General features: G+C 47.7%; 3 protein-coding genes across 6 annotated transcripts in view; 2 read left to right on the top strand and 1 right to left on the bottom strand.

The window, feature by feature from the left end:
* The window catches only part of LOC116825933 (zinc finger protein RFP-like), a 469,299-nt gene that overhangs the window by 82,738 nt on the left and 368,082 nt on the right, over nucleotides 1-18,479 (bottom strand). The gene's annotated exons all lie outside the window — the stretch shown is intronic.
* The window catches only part of LOC116830653 (E3 ubiquitin-protein ligase TRIM11-like), a 394,044-nt gene that overhangs the window by 216,373 nt on the left and 159,192 nt on the right, over nucleotides 1-18,479 (top strand). The window lies entirely within an intron of this gene.
* LOC116825579 (butyrophilin subfamily 1 member A1-like) overlaps nucleotides 324-18,479 on the top strand; it is a 177,348-nt gene continuing 159,192 nt past the window's right edge. For 2 of the 4 annotated variants that reach the window (XM_075071614.1, XM_075071613.1), the window contains exons 1-4: nucleotides 324-470; nucleotides 3,563-3,910; nucleotides 14,206-14,487; nucleotides 17,593-17,709. In XM_075071614.1, the coding sequence (XP_074927715.1) occupies nucleotides 365-470; nucleotides 3,563-3,910; nucleotides 14,206-14,487; nucleotides 17,593-17,709 (853 nt within the window). In that variant the 5' untranslated portion in view covers nucleotides 324-364. The remainder of the gene's footprint in view (nucleotides 471-3,562; nucleotides 3,911-14,205; nucleotides 14,488-17,592; nucleotides 17,710-18,479) is intronic. The other 2 variants (XM_075071616.1, XM_075071615.1) reach the window with 1 other exon arrangement.

Raw genomic sequence — 18,479 nt, 5'->3', positions numbered from 1 at the left:
AGAATTGTAACATTGAGGATGATTAATCGCTGGAACAAACTACCAAGGGAAGTGGTAAATTGTCCATCTCTTGCTCTCTTCCGATCAACGGTCAGTGACTTTCTGGAAGATGCTTTAGTCAAACACAAATTTGGGCTCAGTACAGGGGTAAATGGGTGAGAGTCTTTGGCCTGTGGCACAGATCAGACTAGATGATCTAATGGTCCCCTCTGACCTTAGTCTATGAATATTGGGAAGTGGGCTAATGTAAATGTAACTGATCCATGGACCAGAGCTATGAAAGTCAGACAGCTGGTACTGTCACTGTATCACACTCACTCGCCATCTGGTTTGTTATTTCTCCTGCTTCCCAGACCAAGCTGCGATGATGGGGAAGGTTCCCTCATTCTCCCCCGGCTCCACAGTGAGCTCTGCTCTGCCCGGCTACGTCGCTTTCTGCCTCGCTCTGCAGGTTCACAGGCTGGCGTCAGGTAGGAGCTCCGGCCTCCTCGCTGGGTTTGCTGCTGTTGCTATTGCTGGTCATCACCATGCATCTCACATCACTGCCTTGTCTTGTAAATCATGTCTGCTCAACCTGCCCACAACCAGCAACATGGAGAAACCACAGTATACAGCTGAGTCCCCAGTAATATGGTTACTATCTATACACCACCTTGGCAGGCCTAGATAATACATGCGTCCTACTGCTTTGGCTGATTTCTGGCAGCTTCTAAAACACAGAACACAGTAAGTACCACTACAGAGCTCACTAATTATTTAAAAGGACACTACTCAATTCCTATACACTGCACTGACAGCTCGTATACGTCACAAATCAGACTCTTCAGCCACAAAGGCGTCCTGAATCCTAGACTCTCCGGTTTAGATGTAACGACCCACAAGTCATTCATGCTGCACTAGGCACATCTGACTAGGGCTCAGAGCTAGACCTCATCTCACAGCGAGGACATGAAGTTATTTGCCAGTTTCTTCATTCTGTGCCTTCAGTGAAGCCCTGATGGTGACCCACTAGACCCCCGGGGCTGGCTCCACAGCTACTTGAGTATTTTGGTTCCCTCCTGCTGTGGTTTCCCTCCTGTTAATTTAACCAGCTCTCTCTGTCTCTCCTGATGCTGAGTCTCTGCTCTGAGACTCCCACAACCTGTGCAGTTCCACAGTGACCAGTTCTCTGTTTCTTGCACTTTTCTATCTGCCTCCTTCTCCCTCTCCATTATCTGACCTCTGACTTTACCTTTAAAGCCATTGCCTGCATAGTGATGGTCTATTTTTATATTTTTACACCTTGTTAGGCTTTACACCATCCCTCCTGCAGATGAGGAGGCCCCTGTCCTGGAGCAGCACGAAAAGGACTTGGTGTATCAGAGAACCAGGCCCCCAGTACCATTATCCCCAGCATGTCCATGAGAAGTTAGAGCTTTATTCAGAGATAATAGGGACAGTGCATAACACTCACATGTGAACTCTGTGTGACAGATATTGCAGCCACATGTGGCATTTTGGGGACTATCAAATTCACTTTATGCATGTCCTGTTTATTTTTGTACCCCTTTATCAATGGTATCTATACATGTTATATGTATCTTTGTGGGTTTGGGATTGTAATCTATGCCATGGGGGAGGTGTGACGGGTTGGATCACAGAAACCCCCTTGGGTGCTGCCACCCAATGTGCCAAAACTACTTCTATTCCTGTTTTTCCTGCCAGCTCGGGACCCCAGCACCCTGTCTCGCTGAGCCAGACACTCCAGTCTGCTCCAGCACAGACACAGGGTCTGGATTACTTGCCCCAAAGCTGCAGGCTTCACTGAAAGCAGCTCTCAGAAGTATACTTGTTTTTAACACTTAGATGCCCAACTTTCAATGGGGGTCTAAACAGGGCCGGCGCTAGCATTTAGGCGACTTAGGCAGTCGCCTAGGGCGCCAGGATTATTCGGCGGGCGGCATTTTGCCAGGGGGGCAGCAGACGGCTCCGGTTGACCTGCCGCAGTCGTGCCTGCGGACGGTCAGCTGCTCGCACACCTCCGGTGGACCGCCCGCAGGCATGCCTGCAGCAGCTCCACCGGAGCCACGGACCAACGGACCCTCTGCAGAAATGACTGTGGCAGCTCCACCGGAGCCGCGGATCAGTGCGGGGGGTGGTGAAATGGCCGTGCACCTAGGGCGCGAGAAACCCTAGCACCGGTCCTGGGTCTAAACCCAAATAAATCCATTTTACCCTGTATAAAGCTTACGCAGGGTAAACTTATAAATTGTTTGCCCTCTATAACACTGACAGATGCACAGTTGTTTGCTCCGCCAGGTATCAATACATACTCTGGGTCAATTAATAAGTAAAAAGTGATTTTGTTAAAAACAGAAAGTAGGATAAGTGGTTCCAAGTAGTAACAGACAGAACAAAGTAAGTCACCAAGCAAAAGAAAATAAAATGCACAAATCTATGTCTAATCAAACGGAATACAGATAATCTCACCCTCAGAGATGCTTCAGTAAGTTTTTTCCTCAGACTGGACACCTTCCAGGCCTGGGCACAATTCTTTCCCCTGGTACAGCCCTTGTTCCAGCTCAGGTGGTAGCTAGGGGATTCTTCACGATGGCTCCTCTCCCCCTTTTTTTTGTTCTACCCCTTTATATATCTTTTGCATAAGGCAGGAATCCTTTGTCCCTCTCTGGGTTCCCATCCCTCCTCACAATGGAAAGACACTAGGTTAAAGATGGATTCCAGTTCAGGTGACATGATCACATGTCACTGTAAGACTTCATTGCCCACTTGCCAGCACACAGGTATACAGGAAGACTCACAGGTAACCCAGAGCCATCTGGAGACAGTAGTCCTGGTTAATGGGAGTCATCAAGGTTCCAAACCACCATTAATGGTCCACACTTTGCATGATTACACTAGGCCCTCAGAGTTATATTTCATATTTCTAGTTTCAGATACAAGAGTGGTACATTTATACAAATAGGGTAATCACACTTCGCAGATTATAAGCTTTTTAATGATACCTCACAAGAGACCTTTTGCATGAAGCATATTCCAGATACATTATATTCACTTATTAGCATATTTTTATAAAACCATATAGACTGCAACGTCACAGGAGAGTTATCCCATCTCCCTGAGAATTTGCAGACCATGGGGGGTAATTACTTGTAGGACAGGTACCACCCCAGGAAGACTTGCATAAACTGGGTAGACCAGGTCCCAGAAGTCCAAGAGAACAAAGATTTTTGGTATAAAAACTGGATTTGAATTGACCAGAGGCCCGAGATCTTGGGCTGCAAAGTGACAGGACCTGTTAATGAAGAGGACAAACCCTAAGAGAAAGGTTTGAAAGACTTTGGAACCTACCAGAGAGTCCCATGTGCTAGATGAGAATTTTTTGGGATAAGTATAACATATGTTCAGTCCTTTGATTGGTTTATGCTCCGTCAAGCTTTTGTCTTTAAATGGTCTTTCATTTCTAATGCAGGGTGTTCTCTTACTGTGTGTCTTACTGCTAAATTAATGCCAAACTCCAGCCCCTCACCAATTTAATTTCTTTTTTTCATTGTACATTTCACAGCACAATTCACAGTGACTGGACCTGACAGTCCAATCGCTGCCTCTGTAGGTGGGGAGGCCGTCCTGCCCTGCCACCTCTCCCCCAGGATGAGCGCTGAGAACATGGACCTGAGATGGTTCCGATCCCAGTTCTCTGCAGTTGTGCACCTGTACAGTGGTGGGCAGGATCAGTACAGACAGCAGATGCCGGAATATCAAGGAAGAACTGAGCTCTTGAAAGACAACATCACCAATGGGAGTGTTTCCCTGAGAATACGCGATATCCGACCCTCCGATGATGGACAATACAAATGTTTTTTTCAGTCCAGTGTCTCTTATGAAGATGCTATATTGGAAGTGCAGGTGGCAGGTCAGTAACTTGTTCTAATGTTTTAATGTCTTCAACAGAGTAATAAGTGGAGTCAGGAGGGTTCACTGTGAGATTACACAATTTTTTTCATTATAGTGGGTCAGGGTCTCTGCTCTGGATAAGGTTGGTTCTAGTTTGCTGTTTAATATCCGTTTTTTCCAAGTTCTCTAAAACCTGGATGCATACTCAGATTGCCTTGAAAATTGCTGTGACTCATTGGACTCTGGGGTGGGGCTAGTGGCCCAAGTTTGAGGGCATTCGAGAAAGGAGTTAATGAGATACACTAACACTCCTAAACAGTCAGATGACATTAACATGTGGTTATTACAATTATTTTGTGCACATGGGGGGAAAATGGCTGATTCTCCCCAAACTGATGCCATCAGCTGGGATTGATCTCGGCTCGTGTCTGGCCCCTTCAGGGTAACAGTGGTTGATACACAAGACCCTGTACTCCAGACCCTGGTCTAAGAGTGGGAGAACTGAGGAATTCCCCGCCCCCAGGACAGGTAGAGGCAGGAGACTTGACCCCTGAAGTTGCTGTCAGAGAGACCAGCAAGGGGACACAGGTGCAGTTAGTTCTGTAACGAGGACATGAGGTTTAGGCCAGGTGTAGTGAACACCTGGGTCTACACTCAAACACTGAAACTACTCCACACAAACCACCCCCAATGTGCAAATTGTCATTGCCTCGTCACCCTTGCCCTGTGGGTGTGGATTTCTTCTGGGACATTGCCTTCACTTACAGGGGCGTGCTTGGGGTGGCAAGCCACCGGGGGCGCTCTGCTGGTCACCACAAGGGCGGCAGGCAGACTGCCTTCGGCGGCTTGCCTCCGGAGGGTCCGCAGGTCCCGCAGCTTCGGCAGACTTACTGCAATAGTATAGACCTACCCTCAGTTTTTTGTCAGTGAATGGACATGAGGAATGATTACAGGAAGGTGCCATTGTTTGTGTTGTGTTCCACTGATTTGAATTGCAGCATGTATCTGCCTGCAGCGCAGCTGCATTCCCTGTGTTCAGTGTAGCTGTACTGACCAGTGGAGAGAGTAGTGGGGACAGGGTCTCAGAGCTGTCACTGTGCTATGGAAGGGCAGGAGATAATATCACCAGGCAGCCTGAACTCTGGGCTAATGAAGGTTTTGTCACTGAATTTTCTAGTGTTTTTTAAAGAGAAAGGAAAACTTTTTTTGTAGGAGTTAGTTGCCATTTAGGTGGTTGTAGTCATGGGTGGCGGGTATAATAGGCATGGGAAAGCTAAGCCTTCCCTGCTGCCGACCCACCACTGGATGCCTGTGCCACAGTGGCCCTACCACTTCACCACCACTACCACCACCACCACCCCTCCAGAAGTCCCAGCTGCTCACTGCGTCCCTCCTCCTCTTGAGAGGGGGAGTGAAGAGGGAACGGGGCAAGCCAGTGGGTGGCCAGCCAGGGGCATCTTGCTCATGCGCTGCCTTGTGCTGGGGGGGGCTGGTGGCTTGGGATAGGGGACAGTGTCTTGTCTTTGTGCTCAGGTGGCTGGTGGCTCGGCCCAGTGCTGGGGCTCAGGGGCCGTGGCTCGGTGTGGTGTTGGAGTCATCCCAGCTTGCCCAAGGGGGCGGGAATGCCGGCTGCTCAGTCCAGCGCTGGAGCTGGTTGCCCCTTGGTTGCTCAGTGCCCCTCCCACTGTGCACTCTGATAGTGCAGTGGGGATAACGGTCGTGCTTTGCAATGTTTGCAGTGTGTAGCTTGTAACAGAGCTGGTGAGAGAAATCTCATCCCAGGTCTCTGTCCAAACACCTTGACGGTTTTATTATACAGATGCTAATTTAAGCGTGTGAGAGGAGACTCATGTGTCTGTCTCCTTCTCCACCCTCCCCCACAACATGTAGCTTCCCTCTGCACTATGTTTCTGGGTGCCAACATCACAGGCAGCAGCTTACTGTGGGCCAAACACTACCTCAGTTATGTAGCCTGAGCTGTGCTCCTCTCCCCAACCACCATGCTGAGCTGGGCCCCCCAGCCCTGGTCCAGCCAGACTTACCCAGCCATGTTGCAGGCCCACCCAATCCAGCTCTCCCTCCCCTTCCCCCACACACTCTGGCAACCCCATACAGGGACGATGTGTATTTTAACTGTTCATTTCCTGCATTTCAGGTGTTTACATTTTCACCACATTCAGTCCCCCTCGCCCCCATTGCCCCTTGAACACAGATTACATGAGGGGTTAGACTCCCCGAGAGTGGCAGGGTCTCCCAGATCCCAGGCCATACGGGGGCAAAAAAAAAGGAGTTCAGAGCCCTGCAGAGGGGTAGGACTCCCCCAGATCCCAGCATGGGGAAGGGGAGAATTTGGGGCTGACAGGACTCCTTGCCCCGAAACCCACAACTTTTACACCACTCCTCACCATACCAAATCCTTCCTATCCCACTCCTTTCCCTTACCTGAGGAGGCCCTAACTCTTCTTTCCCTCCCTACTACAGGCCTGTCCTGTAGTAGGTGACTTCTGGGTACCCTCCTGGATCTGTCAATCTGTTTCTTCACTTCACCTGGTGACTATTGTAATTTTAAGAACGCTTGATAGAGATCCTCTAGGTGTGTGTGTCTGTCTGAGGGATTGGAGAAAATGCGGTTGTATCTTAGAGTTTGGCTTTAGACAATGAATCGTGTGATGTTCTCTGGATGAAATCTGGAGGCGTGTGTGTAAGCCAGAAGGGTACCTAGAAGTCACCTACTACAGGACAGGCCTGTTATAGGGCTTATTCCTTCACCCGCTCCCTTCCCTAGTCCTTCTCGCATGAACAGAGAACAACAATACCCAAAGTCTGAAGGTGCAAACAATTCAGTATTTATTGGGGTGAACTTCCAGCAAGCAATTATTCCAGTTTCCTTGCTTAGTGCCCCCCTTCCCAGCTCTGACACCACAGAGCCTTGCCTGTGTCCCTGTTCCCATTTCCTGTTCCCATTACCCCCCTTAGCGAAACATGATTCCAATTCCCCAATTCCCTGTTCCCATTTCCCGCCTTACTTCCTGATTGACTGCAGACTATATAGTAAAACTTGAGTTCTGCTTAGCTCTACCTTAACCAATCATTTTACTGAAATGTAACTAACCAATCCTAACATACCGTAACATGATTATTTAACCAATTATATCCCAGCACCTTAATTGGTTTACACCCAGCAAAATTAATTATACAGCAGACAGAAACAATCACAGAACCAGACAGAGATTATACAGACAAACAATAGGGAAGTGGAGACTGCAGTGATAGAACAACACAGAAATGAGGATTTCACACCCCAGCTTTGATAAGTGAGTTCTTGCCAGACAGGATGCTATCAAACGAAGTTTCCTTTTACATCTTCTAGGCTCTTCCCTTTCTCTGGAGGTGACAGGAATATTAGGGCAGGATTGTATTCCTAACAGCCCAATAGCACCTTATTTCAGTGTGACTAGTTTGGAATGTGAGGATGTGACCATACACTTCCCAGTTTATGGCTTCCTCTGCTGCTTAGCCAAAGGCTTTGCCTAAGAACCAGGCCTCAGACTGTCACAAGAGGAGAAAGCCCTTACACCGTCAGACAATGATTTTGATTCTCTCTTTTATACCTCTATAACTATCTAAGTGATAAGAATACACTTAAATTCTTAAAGTATAGGCCTTTGCAGACAGGTCTGAATATCTGTATCCTAACAAGGCCCAACAAAGAAAGTAACAGAATGCCACTAGCCATCCACTACAGCCCCCAGCTAAAACCTCTCCAGCGCATCATCAACCTGTCCTGAAAGATGATCCCTCACTCTCACAAATCTTAGGAGACAGGCCTGTCCTCACCTACAGACAGACCCCCAACCCGAAGCAAATACTCTCCAGCGTCCAGGAGCGGCGCCAGAGTTTCTGGCACCCTAGGCAGAATTTGGGGAGTGGCATTTTGTGCACTTCCCACGGGGCGCATGGGAGCTTCTGGTTCCACTCACATCGCGGCGCCAAAGAATGACTCTCCACCGAAATGCCGCAGGAGACAGCGGCAGTCATTGAGCTGCTCAATTGCCTGCTGCTGTTTTCCGCGGCACGTCAAAAGAAGGTCCTTCTTCGGTGGCGCGACGGGAGCGGAACTGGAAGCTCCTGTGCGCCCCGTGGGGAGTGCACAAAATGCTGCCTCCCAGATCCTGGCACCCTAGGCGACCGCCTAGGGTCGCCTAATGGAAGCGCTGGCTCTACCAGTGTCAAAGTCAGACTCAGGACTCACAATTTGTTAGACCACTCTGTTTATTAGCACAGTGCTCTGCTAATAACACCCAGATAATCTGAGCACCATGCAAGACCCACACTACCTCAATTTATACATATAAAAAGGGCATAAACTTGACAAGATAACAAAGGGAACAGAACTGACAAGTTTACCAGAGGCTGGACATACATAGTTAATTTCCTTACTAACTTTTACCAGTTTCTGGTTAATGTTTCACCATTAGCTTAAGTGGACTCATTGTTTATACCTTACACCTGTATTTTAACATTCCTCACTTTCGCTTAAAGGTACATACAACATTTCTTTAATCCTTTCTATTTTTACAATATAATTCATTTTACTTTCACACCAGCAACTACACGCCATACAACAAAAACACTAACCTAGGAACCAAACTCTGCAACAAATCCCAGTGCCAGCTCTGTCCACATATCTATTCAAGGGACACCGTCATAGGATCTAACCACATCAGCCACACCATCAGAGGCTCGTTCACCTGCACATCTACCAATGTGATATATGCCATCATGTGCCAGCAATGCCCCTCTGCCATGTACATTGGCCAAAACAGTCAGTCTCTACGCAAAAGAATAAATGGACACAAATATAACATCAAGGATTATAACATTCAAAAACCAGTAGGAGAACACTTCAGTCTCCCTGGACACTCAATAGCAAACTTAGAAGTGGCCATTCTTCAACAAAAAAACTTCAAAAACAGATTCCAACGAGAAACTGCAGAACTGGAATTAATTCACAAACTGGACACCATCAAATTAGGCCTGAATAAAGACTGGGAGTGGATGGGTCACTATAAAAACTAAATTTGCCCCTGCTGATACTCACACCTTCTTGTCAACTGTTTGAAATGGGCCATTTTGATTACATTGAACTCATTAGCACTACAGTATACCTCTCTACTGTATTTTCCACTCCATGCAGCTGATGAAGTGGGTTTTAGTCCATGAAAGGCCCAAATAAATTTGTTAGTCTCTAAAGTGCCACAAGGACTCCTCATTGTTTTTGCTGATACAGACTAACACGGCCACCACTCTGAAACCTGTCACTGCGCGTAGCTATCGCACTGTGCTATTCGCCACCGTCTGCAGCTAGGTGTTGGGGAGAAGCGGAGTGGATCGCAGTGCATCATGAGTGTGGGTTCAGCATCCCATGATGCATTTTTCCATCCCAGCATTCCATGAGCTTCAGACTGTGTTTCTCTGCATTTTTTAACTGCCCCTGTTTACTGTGCATCCACCGTCTCTACCTAAAAGGATGGCCCCACAGTGCTCTCTACTGTTGTGGTCACTGTTATGAACACATCGCAGATGGTCATGCAGTATATCATGAGCTCCCAATCTGAACAGGAATAAGAGCTGCCTGATCTTCTACATGCCATTTAAAGAAACAACATAAGTGCCACTGTTGGCATTCACGGAGCAGCTGCACATGGTGGACCATCGCTTTTGGGCTCAGGAAACAAGCACTCAGTGGTGGGAGTGCATTGTTATGCTGGTCTGGGATGACGAGTAGAGGCTGCAGAACTTTTGGATGTGGAAAGCCACCTTCCTGGAACTGTGTGCAGAGCTCATCCCAGCATTGTGCCCCAAGGACATCAGAAGAAGACTGACCCTCTCTGTGACTATGAATGGAACATGATGCAGTGTCACATGAAGATAAAGATGAGGCAAACATGCCAGAAGGCAAAGGAGCCAAACCATCACTCTGGTGCTGCACTGAAGACCTGCCGCTTTTGTTAGGAGCTGGATGCCATCCTTGGTGGTGACCCCACCACCACCGCCAAGAGCCCTGTGGGTACTTAGGTGAGGCTGGAGAAAACGGGCAGCAGACTCAACCCCAATGATGAAGTCGTGGACGAGGAGGTTGAGCTGGAGGATGATTTGGAGCGCACAGCAGGGTTGCCAGTGCTGTGAGGAGTCAGGACCTTTTTTCTACTCCAGAGATGTCCAGCCAGTCCCAGCAGTCCATCTCTGGTGTGCATGATGCAGAAGAGGAGAGCCCCAGTAAGTGATCTTTTTGAGTTGATGCTGCTCAGTTATATGAGGTTCAGGTGTCCTTTGGTCTGTGTATTGTCGAAGTGGGTGAAGGGATACAAATCTGCAAGACTAGCTGTGTTTCAGTGTGCTCCACATTTCCCTGTGAAACTAAGAAGTGCGGCGGAACAGTGTGTTAATGCACATCGACATTTCAGAGGAATCCTCCAGAGAGATGTCCAGCAAACTTTAGAGGAGGTACTCACCAGTCCTCTGCCGAAGGTTTGTCAGAGCTGCTTTGTTCCTTCCACCATGGTAGGACACTTTCCCGCACAACTCGGCAATCACTTGTGCTGGGACCAAAGAGGCAAACATGTGAGCAGCATAGGGACTGGTTGTCAACCTGCATGCGTGCAGTAGATGCACTCTTGCCTACACTCAGGAGTGAGATATCAACTTCAATGACACCCGGCTGTGGAAAATGGGGGCAGAATTTACCTTATTGTCCATGGTCACCCTCAATGATCCCCTGAAAACATCTTCTAAACTCTTGCCTCATCTTGAATGCCCATGATCTGTCCGGGCCTCACTCATTATGCTTAGGATGTTCTTGGAGATGTGTGCTTGCTAGGAGTTCATGGAGAAAGTGATTGGTATGTTACAGGAGGTGAATTTTTCTGTAAGGATTGAGTGCTGTGTGTGAACTAACAATGATGCTTCTGTGTGCTGTTTCTTGTGCTAATGCAAATGTTGCCTTCAGGGGAACTCCCTACACACTGGCTGAGCACCATTGCCAGGTAAGGAAGCAACCAAGGTGGAGCAAGGAGGACAAATTCCGAGAGGTTCTCCAATCCTCAGAGAGAAAAGAAAATGCAGGAAGTGGAGAGAAAAGGAAAGACAAGACAGAAAGAATGAGGAGCACATTCTAAAGGGACAGGAGCGAATGACTAAAGTGATGGAGGAGCAAACAGAGATGCTGAAGTCCCTTATCATGCTTCAGTCAGCACAGATACATGCTCACCTTCCCTTGCAGCTGATACAAAACTGTTTTCCATGCCCTCCACAAAGTCTGCTCACACATTCCTTGCAACTTCCCAGCACACCTTGGTACCCTGTTCATTCCACCCCTTCAGACAGCTTCCAGGATCACAGCTAGACTTATGCACAGCTCTGAAAGCCTCCACTGCTCTTCATTCTGAGAGCCTCCACTCCCTTCCCACCAAGCCTTATGTGTGTGTTAATTGGTGTTTAACAAAAAACAAGGTCTCTGAGACATAACCAGTCTTTATTGGTGATTGATGCTGGTAGAAATACATGGAAGTAGTTTAATCACAATGGGTAAGCAAAACGAGATAACTGAAGTTAGTCTAGCTTGGCAGATTGATGTATAAAAATACAGATTACTATTGCTCATTATCAGAATATTGCCTCAAAGCCTCCTTGATTCTCACAGCCTCCTGTTGTGCCCCTCTAATAGCCCTGGTATCTGGTGCTCAAATTCAGCACCCAGGCAATCTGCCTCAGTGCTCCACCCCTGGGGAAACTTTTCACTCTTCCCCTCACAAATATTATGGTGCACACAGCAGGCTGCTATGACCATGGGAATATTTTCCTCGTTTATGTCCAACCTGCCATAAAGGCAGCACCAGCGCACCTTTTATTTGCCGAAGGCACATTCTGCGGTCATGCTGCACCTGCTCAGCCTATTGTTGAAGCAATGCTTGCTGCTGTCCAGGTTTCCCATGTAAGATTTCATGAGCCATGGCAGTAAGGGGTAGGCTGGGTCTCCCAGGATCATTATGGGCATTTCAACATCCCCCACTAGAATCATCTGGTCTGGAAAGAAAGTTCCTGTTTTTAGCTTTCCGTACAGGCCAGTGTTCCTGAAAATGCAGTTTAGTATATATTAGTGCCCAATACACTTATATTCTCACTTATCTATCTGTTTAGTCATGTAGGCATCTGTGGCCATCCCTCCCCCTCCCCTTTGGAGTGAGAATGCACCCCCTTGCTACCACATTTCTGTAAAGGCAATCCTTAGTGGGGAATTAGCAGTCACTGGAGCTCAGGCCCTCTGGGCAGAGAAGAGCAGTAAATGGTTTTGGGGCTCAGGCCCTCTGGGCAGGGCAGAGCACCAGACAGTCTAGGAAGCACGGGCACTCAGGCAGGGAGGAGCACCGAACAGTCTATCACCTAATGACATGGCTCAGGCAGATGGCAGACAAATGCAGGCCTCTTGATCTTAGGTGGGTAGGTGGCCACCCCAGGGGTGGGGCAGCCACAGGGGGTAGAGGGACCCGGGAGCAACCTACTCCACTGGGTCCAAGCCCAGGGCCCTAGCAGTGGCAGAGGGGTTCACCACTGGGTCGGTGGGGATCCCACGACAACATGGTGACCAGCACTCTGGCACCATCACCATACTATTGTCTGGTGTCCCTGGGCTACTTCCTATGACCCCCTTGTCATGCACCTTTATCTTGTGGGGTGTCCTTCCTCTCCCCAGGGTACACAGCTAGTGGAAATCCCAGCAGCTCTTCAGTGTCCTTGTTGGTTGATATCTCTGGCAGTCCCTGTGAGTCCTCAGTGCTGCAGAGGTTCCTCTATCCTCTTGGGTGCAAGACCCAGCAGTGCATGGGAGGTATCTGTCTCCTTCACCATCTCCAGCCCAACTGAGCTGTAGTGCCCACCTTTTAAACTTCCTGTTCAGCCTTTCTGCTTCCAGCAGGGTGGTTGTGTCTTGCCAGGCTCCGCCTGCCAGGGGGTGGGTGGTGGTTTCTCCCTGTCAGGCCTGAAGGGAGGCTACACTTCCTCTCTACAAGTCACTTTCATAACTGATGCCCTGCATGACCTCTATGGGTTCAAGTTTTTTGTTTGTTTGTTTGTTTTTTCTTTGTTTTTCCCCAGATTTGGAAATAATGAATGTAGTATTTTGTTATTTATGTTCTATTTCCATCTAGTGCAGGGGTTCTCAAACTAGGGGGTCGGGACCTCTCAGGGGGTCATGAGGTTATTACATGGAGAGTCACAAGCTGTCAGCCCCCCCCCCCCCAAACACCGCTTTGCCTCCAGTATTTATAATGGCGTTAAATATATAAACGAGTTTTTAATTTATAAGGGGAAGGGGGTCACACTCAGAGGCTTGCTATGTGAAAGGGGTCACCAGTACAATAGTTTGAGAACCACCGATCTGGTACATGTTTTTGCGTTATTTGTATATATAAGTTTTGTTCATTATGTGTTTATATTTTATATAAAAACTATAAAAATAAAGTTTTTTTAAAAAGATTCCTGAGCGGGGAAGGCTCCAGACATACATCCCTTCGCTATCTCTCCATAGAGGATCTTTTGTGTGAAATTTTTAAACAGCGTAAGGCCTTCTCTGCACACCAGCTGCAACCGAAATAACTAAATCAGTTTGAATTTGCACATATGGGTAAATTGAAGCCTCTTATTTCAGATTAAGATCATTTTATTTCAGTTTAACTCATCAGCAAAAGTGTGATCTGGGGCAGAAGGCATTACCTGAACCCTTAACCCTTCTTTATTATCTAATGTCTGTGTTTTGTGGGTGTGTTTCCTGGCTCTCAGTGGAGTCCAGTTTTCTGCTGCCAACTTCTGTGCTCTGGAAGGGTACAAGGCACAAAGTTTGTTGGTAGTGAATTAATTGAAGGCTTGTCTATACGACACATGCACTGGCTTCAATGAAGTAGCGCAAAACCCAATATGGACACTCTTAAATGACTTGGACATGGCTTATATTAATGTAGCTTGAGTCGATTCCTTCTTGATTTAAGAGTGTCCACACAGGGGTTTGCACTGGTTGAACCTAATTACTTTAACTAAACTGGAGCAAGTTTGAGCATAGAACAGCCCTGACATTAACATTAACTTTACTTAGTGTATATTGAATGGGAATCTGACCAGATTAACTGACCAGCCGCACGCGTGGACTCACATTCAATTATTAATTTAATAGGAAATGGCTTTTGATAACAGTGTAATAAAATTTTTTGCTCATTATGGGGCACTGTAGGATTATCACAAATTCATTTATTTCTTCTGTAGGTTTGGGCTCTGCTCCTGTCATCTCTGTGGAGGGACATCAAGATGGAGGGATCCGGGTTATATGTCGATCAGCCGGATGGTACCCAAAGCCCGAGGTGCTGTGGAGAGATCTCCAGGATCAGAACTTACCATCAGCCTCTAAAAAGATATCCCAAGAGGCCAATGGCCTGTTTCAAACAGTGGTTACCACTGTTATAAGAGAAGAATCCAACCAGAAAGTTTCCTGCTGTGTCAGGAACCCGCGACTCAACCAGGAGAAAGAGTCAGCAATTTCCATAGCAGGTGAGTGACCGTCCCAGCCGTGCATGGATAGACTGAGACGCTGCAGACATGGGCAGAGAGTATTTATCATTGTGTCTCCTGTTTATTGGCCTGGGCCTTCAATGTACTGAGCACGTCTTGGAAGGTCCTGAGCAACCTCTCAAGTCTCTTTGACTCTAGTAGGTGCTGAAGGTGTTTAGCACCTTGTAAGCTGGGATGCCATGGGCCAGATTTTCATAAGAGTTCAGAACCCAGCAAACATCGTTCTTCTCAGTTGGGGTTGTGGACGGGGGGAGGAGAGAATTCTCCTTTGATCTTGTGCTGTAGTGAGGACTGTGTTGAAACTGCGAGCTATCACTATCAATTTAAGAGTGGGGGTTGGGGTGCAGGTTTTCCAGGTCCTGTTTGCAGGCTAGTGAGCTCTGCAGCTAGGGTGACCAGATGTCCCAATTTTATAGGGACAGTCCTGATATTTGGAGCTTTTTTTATATGGGCTCCTATTACCCCCACCCCCTGTCCCGATTTTTCACACTTCCTGTCTGGTCACCCTATCTGCAGCAAAGCAAGCAGAATCAGGGTTTGTCTACAGGAACAGTTAGTTTGTGGCAAGGTGTAAATCTGCCTCACGCTAGCCTGGCGTGCACTGTCTGTGTGGACCCTGCTATATGCACTAACAATTCCATAGTGCGCTTTGATCTACTCTGCTTTGAAATGGGAACACTTCAAAGTGCACCAGGGAACTTTTAGTGTGGTGCAGCAGGATCCACACAGCCTATTAGTGAGTAGCAACCTAGTGCAAGGTAGATTTACGCCCCAGCCTACCGTGCACTAACTGTTCCTATAGACGAGCCAAGTTAAAGCAGGGTGAGGTGAGTTGTGCCCGCTGCCTTAGGGAGCAGCCCCTCTCTCTGTTGTGGGTTCTTGTGTGTTAATATTCTGGACCTAAGAAATAAAGTCATGTTACGTTGCAACCTCCAAGCCGGAGTATTTATGTTTGTATCTAACTTCTTTGTGTGTGCTTGAACATCACAATCAGTAGGGCTGGGGGAGGGAATTCTCCTCTGTTCTCAGTGAGAGCTGTTGGATGCTAAGTGTTTATGAAAATCTGGCTAAAAAAGTCATTTTTCCCAAACAGGAGAAGAGACCCCTGGGTATGGTCTGAGCATTGCTACTTAGATTACATCTAAAAATACCAGCAATAAAAGTTCAGGCCCAAAATATGCAGAAGCAAAATCTTACCTAAGAGCATCTTAATTTTTAGAGAAAAAAGGTCCTGATTTTATGTATTATTATTTGCCAAATAACTTGATTACTATCGAATGAATATTTCATCTACATAACAATAAAAATGTTGCATTTGTAAAGTACTGTTCATCTGAGATCTCAAAGTGCTGGTTAGTCTATGATATGCCCAGTATTACCTGTCTGTTATGTTCACGGCATACACACTGAGAGTTGAAAACAAAACATAAATACTCTTCCTGTAAGGCTGCAATGTAACTCTGCTTTATTTCTAAGAATCCAGAACTCTAACACACCAGAGCCAAATACAGAGAAAGAAAAAGCAAGCTGCTGCCTAAGGCAGAGAACCAGAACTCAGCCCGTCGTGCTCTAGGCTGGCACTTTGCAGAGTGACTTCAGAGGACCCAGAAGCACGCTCCCTACAGAGCCCCCCTAGCCTAACAGCACCAAGAAACTCCTCTGTATTTAAAGTGTCAGCTCATAATTTTTACAGTTTTCAATATACCAATCACTTAACAACGACCCTCTAGTCAGCCATTGCTCCAAGGCCCAGGGAAGAGGACTCTAGAGGAATTTTAATTCTGAATTTCCAGGCTCACATTTTGTTTTTATTAAAATTCTGTATTAACACATTCTGGGCCTGACTCTCTTGTGTAACTGAACCCCAGTGAGCACAGAAATGTCAGTGGTGTCAGGTCACAACTCTGATTCTGAGAGCCAGTCTGCACCGGATGCAGCCTTGGGATCACTTAGAGCAACCTAGGACAGGGGTAATTGATTATTTTTTGTCATGGTCTAAATTCCTTGGTCAAGGTATAGTCAAGGTCCAGACTTCAGAGAAAATAATAATTAAAAAAAAACAATGATATTAATAAGTAAATAAAAAGATTCCAGGGTCCATTCAAAAGCATCTGGTAGCTGAGATTTGGCCTAAAGTCCACCTATTGAGTACCCCGCTCCAGCCCTGACAGGGTTAAAACCAGCCCTGGGAGAGGGCTGTGGCTGAGGCAAGAAGCCTGGGCTGATTGGGGAAAGTAGGCTCAGCTGTGGCCATGCCCCAATCCGGCCCAGCTGGCCCCTATAAGAGGCAGTGAGCCAGGACCCACTCAGTCTCCCTCTGTCTGTAGGGAGCTAGACACAGGGTACCTGAGTGGAGCAGGGCTGGGGAAAGGCAGAGGAGCTGGGGAGCTCCAGCCTGGAAAGCCCCAGGCTGTGGCCTAGCATAAGGCCAACAGGTACTGGGGGTTGCAGAGGGCAGCCCAGGGGTAGGCAAAGGCTGCAGATCCAAACCCAACCTTGCCAGTGATGAGTGGCTGATACTGCAGCCTGCCCCAGGGCGTGGGGGCTAGACAATGACTGGCAGTAGCCTTATACTTAGGCAAAGTGGGAATAGCGAGTGGGGGTTCCCTGGGGAGGGGAGACCCTAAGACTGAAGGGTTACTGCCAGAGGGCAGCAACCCAGGTAAAAGGGCACCGGGTCCAGGGAGGGACATGGGGGGCCAGCGATAAGGCAGATCACTGGCCTGCAGAGGGCGCTCCAGAAGCCTGGTGAGCTAATTCCTGACAGAGACCAGCAGGAGGCGCCACAGGGGTGAGTCCTGCACTCGCTTACACCGGCCTAGGGAATGCTTGAGCTTATGCCAGTGGCAGGTAGGTGTAGGTGTAGCATAGCAGAGTCCACCCCACCCCACCCCTCCCATTAATTAACCACATTCAGTAACCAGGCTTGGACTTTCATTTGCTTAATAATAAAGCACAAAGGAGCCACATCTCTCTGTGTATTTCCCTGTGAGTCTTTTAAGTAGTCACAGAGTCACTACTGTCAGTGTCCTGCCTTCATTCTGCACGTGTTTGCTCCCAAGTCAATGGCACTTTCTCTTGCAGAGCTGTTTTTCCCGAGGATCAGTCCCTGGATGGTGGCTCTATGGGTGATCCTGGCTCTCCTGGCTGTTCTCATTGGCCTGGCCAGTTACTGCTTCTGGAGGCAACACAGAACAAAAGGTGAAGTAACAAGAGGGGGGATCTTGATGAGAGAGAGATTTAAAAACAAAACCAAAAGTAGTGATAGAGGCATCGAGGGGCTTTGATTCAATGTTTGGATGAGTTTCAGGCAATGGTAACTGCGCTGAGGGTGAAGGGAGAGCTGAATGAATTATGACTTCACATGTGAACCAAGAAGTGTCTAGTGGTATCACTCTGTCAGATCTCACTCAAGGGTCCCAGTCGAATGTGAATCTGAACTCTTCCATGGGGATCAGCATGGCTCAATTTGAAACATCCATGTGGGGCTCTCTGAGCTGGGCTTGGAGCTCCAACATATGGAACTTGGCTGCATGCAGGAAAATCAGAAAGCAAAGTAGTAGAAGAGAGGGGTTTATTACGGCCCAGTTCTGCCCCCTAGGGTACGTCTATGCTACGGGATTATTCCGATTTTACATAAACCGGTTTTGTAAAACAGATTGTATAAAGTCGAGTGCACGCGGCCACACTAAGCACAGTAATTTGGCGGTGTGCGTCCATGGTCTGAGGCTAGCGTCAATTTCCTGAGCGTTGCACTCTGGGTAGCTATTCAGTAGCTATCCCATAGTTCCCACAGTCTCCCCCGCCCCTTGGAATTCTGGGTTGAGAGTCCAGTGGCTGATGGGGCAAAAATCATTGTCGCGAGTGGTTCTGGGCAGATGTCGTCAGTCATTCCTTCCTCCGGGAAAGCAACGGCAGACAATCATTTTGCGCCCTTTTTCCCTGGATTGCCCTGGCAGATGCCACAGCAC

The sequence above is a fragment of the Chelonoidis abingdonii genome, chromosome 12 (genome assembly GCF_003597395.2).
Source record: "Chelonoidis abingdonii isolate Lonesome George chromosome 12, CheloAbing_2.0, whole genome shotgun sequence".
Lineage (NCBI taxonomy): Eukaryota > Metazoa > Chordata > Testudines > Testudinidae > Chelonoidis > Chelonoidis abingdonii.
The sequence above is the reverse complement of the archived record's forward strand: the minus strand, read 5'-3'. Positions and strand labels throughout refer to the sequence as shown.